Source organism: Pezoporus flaviventris, unplaced genomic scaffold (genome assembly GCF_033815535.1).
Source record: "Pezoporus flaviventris isolate CSIRO_AGI_PZ_B2104156 unplaced genomic scaffold, CSIRO_AGI_Pfla_v1 ptg000001l, whole genome shotgun sequence".
NCBI classification, from domain to species: Eukaryota; Metazoa; Chordata; class Aves; order Psittaciformes; family Psittacidae; genus Pezoporus; species Pezoporus flaviventris.
Genome location: NW_026892549.1, coordinates 21,201,320 through 21,205,749, shown reverse-complemented (window position 1 = coordinate 21,205,749; position 4,430 = coordinate 21,201,320). Strand labels below are relative to the sequence as shown.

At 56.6% G+C, this 4,430-nt stretch overlaps 1 protein-coding gene across 1 annotated transcript; it reads left to right on the top strand.

Annotated features, from left to right (window-relative positions):
* On the top strand, window positions 1–1,478 carry DDIT4 (DNA damage inducible transcript 4). The gene is made up of 2 exons (XM_061447347.1): window positions 1–141; window positions 316–1,478. Exons 1-2 carry the CDS (start codon window positions 45–47, stop codon window positions 789–791), a joined length of 573 nt encoding a protein of 190 aa, XP_061303331.1. The 5' UTR covers window positions 1–44; the 3' UTR covers window positions 792–1,478.
* The last annotated feature ends 2,952 nt before the right edge of the window (window positions 1,479–4,430 follow it).

Below are 4,430 nucleotides of genomic sequence, written 5' to 3'. Positions count from 1 at the left end.
CGGCGGCGCGGCGGGTGTAGGGCAGAGCGGGCGGCGGTGGCGCGATGCCGGGGCTGTGGCACCGGCTGGCGGGAGGCGAGCCCGGCCGCCTGGAGACCTCGGACTGCGAGTCGCTAGGCAGCGCCTCCGGGTCGGAGGGAGGTGAGCGGGGTGGGAGTCGCCCTTGGGGTCCTGAGGGGCGTGGGGTTGAGTTGAAGGTGCTGTGCCACAGTTACAGCCCCAACCCCCGGCTCAGCGTGCCTCCACAACCGTGAGACCCTAGCCTGTCCGCAGGCGGTGGTCCCGGTGCTGATCTGCATCCCGTTCTCTCTGCAGATGCTGAATACGCTGATGGTGTCTCCCTGCCGGACCTGGACCTGCTGCATGACCCTGAAGACGAGCTGCTGTGTGCCAACCTGATGGACCTGGTCCAGACCACGCTGGGCAGAGCCCCGCTGGGCGCCAAGCGCTGCTCCCGGCTCCTCATGCCGGCCCAGCTGCTGGCGCAGGTGAGGACGGAGCTGCTGCGCTTGGCCTGCAGTGAACCGTGTGGGCTGCGCGGGGCCCTCCTTGATCTCTGTGTGGAGCACGGCAAGGCCTGCCACGACGTGGGGCACATCACCGTGGACCCGGCCGTGGTGCCCACCTTCCAGCTCACCCTGGTGCTCCGGCTGGACTCCCGCCTGTGGCCCAAGATTCAGGGACTCTTCACCTCGGGACCGGCTTTCACGCCGCTGAAGCTGAGCACGGGCTTCAGGGTCATCAAGAAGAAGCTGTACAGCTCCGAGCAGCTGCTCATAGAGGAGTGCTGATGGGCTGTGCCAGAGAAGGGACTTACCCAAGTGCTTTGGAAGAGCCGGTTAGAGCGTGGCAGCTCCTGGCAGCTGCTGTAGTTTAGGTTAGGCTGGAGTAGGGCTGTAGGTGGAAGTAGTTGGGGCAGGCGGAGGTCCCCGCGGAGCGCCTGCCTGTGCCGGGGCATCCCTGGCAGCAGAGCCGGCCAGGACACGGGCGGAGGTTGCTTCACACTGTCGATGATTGTGGGGTGATTGCGGTGACTGCGCTCCCGGATGTGGCAGCCGAGCTGCTGGGGGCAGGCAACCTCCTCCCGTTGGCTGATTAATCATGGGGTTTTTGTAACAAGGATTGTAATCAATGGGGTTTCTGGGGGAGGGGCTGTGTGGGAGTGAGTGACAGCTGAGCTGTAAGTTTGGATCAAAGGCGAAACCCCACTGCTGGCATCTGGGCAGCTCTGTGCGGGCTCCCCGTGATGCAGGACGGGGGGTCTGAAATCGCGTTGGGTCTTGGATCGTGAGAGGGGAGAGTGAATGGTGGGAGAGGTGACACAGGGGACGGAGGGCAGGACCCCTCACCGTGACACGCTGTGGGTGCTTCATTGGTTACAGTTTACACTCCTACACTTGATGTTCAAGTGCAAGACTTCCTATGCAATCGTGTCGGTGGTTTTTTACTTTTCTAATAAAATTTGTCTTAATTGATAACCTGCTGTCTCCGTTGTCACTCTGGTTCAGAGAGGGATGATGCAACCGCTGTCTAGTGGTGTGAAATCCCCTCTGGCATCCTTGGGAATCTTTTTCCTGGCAGGTGGGAGCTGAAGGCTTTGGGAAGGGGGGGAATCCCACTGTGACAGCTCCTAATTGCAGGGCATGGGGCTGTGACTCAGGGATGCTGAGTCAGACCCCTGAGCCAGCCAGGTGCATGCCTGTGCCTGGGGAGCGGTGCCTGGGCTCCCCAGCGAGGGGCTGCTGCTCTCCATGGGAGCTGTGGGGGGGTGGGCAGAAAGCCAGGAGCATTGGCTGCAGTGATGAGGGAGGGAGGTGGGAGGGTCACACCTGCCGGGGGAGCGCTCCCCAGCTCCAAACACACTGCAGAAATGAGACCAATTACTCAAGCCTGCAATTAGAGTCACTCAGAGAAAAGGCTTTCACTAAAGGGCAATTAAGCTGCTTGGCAAATGAAGAGCCTCAGAAGGTGTGAGGGATAAAGCCAGCCTGAAAAACCATTTCCATTCAAATGTGAGCTTGTTCTGGCTCAGGCTTCTGTTGGTTTTTGTTTGGTTGGTTTTGTTGTTTGGTTTGGGTTTATTATCTTTTTTTTTTCCACTCTCCTGTGGACAAACAGTAACTTTTTGATGAAAATTTCCACCAAAAAAAAGTTGCTTTTGAGAAGGACAACCCACAGCCGGAGTGCTGGGAGATGAGGTTGCTCACCTATGTAAATACTGCCTCGGAGCAGTCAGGGCAACAAGGAATGCCTGGTGGATACAGCTGGAAACGTGCCTTTACAAACCCACATTGTGCAAAGCGAGGTGGGATGTTTTCCAAAGGGTCTCATGCCAGAGCATTCCCTCCCTCACGTGAGGGGCATCCCCATGCTAGGGTCAGGCGGTGCAGTGCCCTGAGGGGCTGCCCAGCACAAAACCACCCACCAGAACAGCCCTGGAGCCACTGAGAGGGCTGCAAAGGAAGCTCCAAACCCTAAGTTTTGCTGTGAAATCAGGAGAGAAGCAGATTTTGGCACCACCAGCACAGGGTGGAAGCAGCATGTGGTGAGAGATTTACAGCACGGTGACGGCAGCAACACCGGTGGCCTGGCTCTGGCTGTGCCGTCATCACCTCTGAGACACATTGTGTCTTGAATCTATATATATATATCTCTATAAATACACAGTTTTATGTATCGAGCCCCTAAGCACGCAGAGGGGATGGTCCCGTGTCTCGCCTGTTCCCTGCCAGCCTTTCTGGGGTGGGTGAGGGCCTCCACATCACATTCATTTAAATCATTATTACAAGGAATAATGCCAAGAGAATGAAAAACAATGCAGAATGACAGCCTCTTTGTTGGGGGGGTGCCCAGCAAAACCCTCCATGTGGGTCCATACGCCCCTGAAATGCCCCATGGTCACAGCTGCAGAGTGATGGCAGGTGAAGCTTTGCTTCTATTTATAGCAAAATGGCCCTTCTGTGACAAATCTGGGGGGCTCTCAAAGTCCCTGGGGTTTGGCAGCTGCCTGGAAAGTGCCAGGAGCTTCCAACGAGGCTGTATTTAGCATCTCCCAGTGCAGGGGGCAGGCAGAGGGATATTTTGGGACCTGGGAGGTGGTGATGGGGCTATTTGTGGCACTGGCCTCGGTCCCGGGAGTCCAGGTGTCGTCATGGTGTTGGGAGAAGTGAGATTTTTGGGACATCAGCAGCAATAAGGCAAATGGGGATTTTAGTCCTTGGATAATGCTAAACCCTCTTGTGTTGCTGCCAAAAATGATGGTGGTCATATGCAGGGTCCCCTTCCCTCCTTACGTGTGGGAAGAGGATGATCATGGGGCACCTCCCTTCCCCTGCTGCCTCCCTGCCTTTGGCCACCACTCCAATTAAAAGCACGGGCTAATGACCTACCAAGTAGGGAAGGAGCCAATAGGCAGCCAAAATTGCCCACACCTTTGGTGAGTGGGAAGGGACCAGCATACTGAAAGTGCAAAGCATCTCCCATTGCTCTGGGCTGGGAATGACACAAAATGCAGCAAAAGCACCCAAAAACCTTCTGCATGGATGCAGCTGATTACAGAATTCAAGCAGGTAAATGGAGTGGCAGGGTCTGTGCCAGTGGCACTAGGGCTTTGCTGGGGGCTGTGTTGGTTCATGCCAGACACTCCCAGCCAGCATGGGCATTGTGGGAAGTCAGCAGGGCTGACTCACTGCCACGGCTGAGAACACAGTGCCAAGGGGAAATGGAAGCGACGTGACCCCTTGGCCTCTGAGAGGAGGGAAAAAATGGGAAAGTGGGAAAGAAACCACCCCAAAACCTCCAGTCCTTTGATGTGTGGGGCTACGGAGGCAGGGGGGAGCACCAGAGGCATCAGGCCTGCCCCAAGAGCCAGCAGTTTCTCCTCTTGGGAAACGTCTAGGCCACATTTCCATCCAGGACAAAGCCCACACGTTCCTGCCCACCGCCCTCCCCAGACCTGTCTGAAGGTCACCTTTGAACACTGGGATGATGCTGCCAGGATGGTGGGATTCTGGAGTGAGAATAAAGCATCCCCAAAAACAGCTTGGCCAGAGGATGTGGGAGACCTGGCTAACAAAAGTGCTTTGATTCAAGAGAAGATGAGGCACAAGGCACCCTACTGGGAGCATCCCTGTGGAACCAGTTTGAAGCAAAGATGTCTTTCTAAGCCTTTGCCATCCCCTTACCGGGACCCACGGCTAATTCAGGGGGCACTACCTGCTCTCCAGCTTCTCCCTGTCCTTCCCTCTCCCACGCTGGGGAGGCCTCTGCAGGCTGGAGCTCTCAGCCACTGGGGCTTGCTGGGACAGTAGAGACACCAAATCCCATTCACTGAATACCTGTGTGGATGCAACAAAGGTGGTGTGAAGAAGGAGCTGTAAAACCAGAGCTGGCTGGGGCAAGGATCTGCAGGACACCAACGCAGCAGGAGC

Bases quoted from the DNA above. Each gene is read 5' to 3' on its own strand.
- DDIT4 (XM_061447347.1), top strand. From the start codon at position 45: ATGCCGGGGCTGTGGCACCGGCTGGCGGGAGGCGAGCCCGGCCGCCTG. The intron at 142-315 runs GTGAGCGGGGTG...TTCTCTCTGCAG, and splicing joins CGCCTCCGGGTCGGAGGGAG to ATGCTGAATACGCTGATGGT.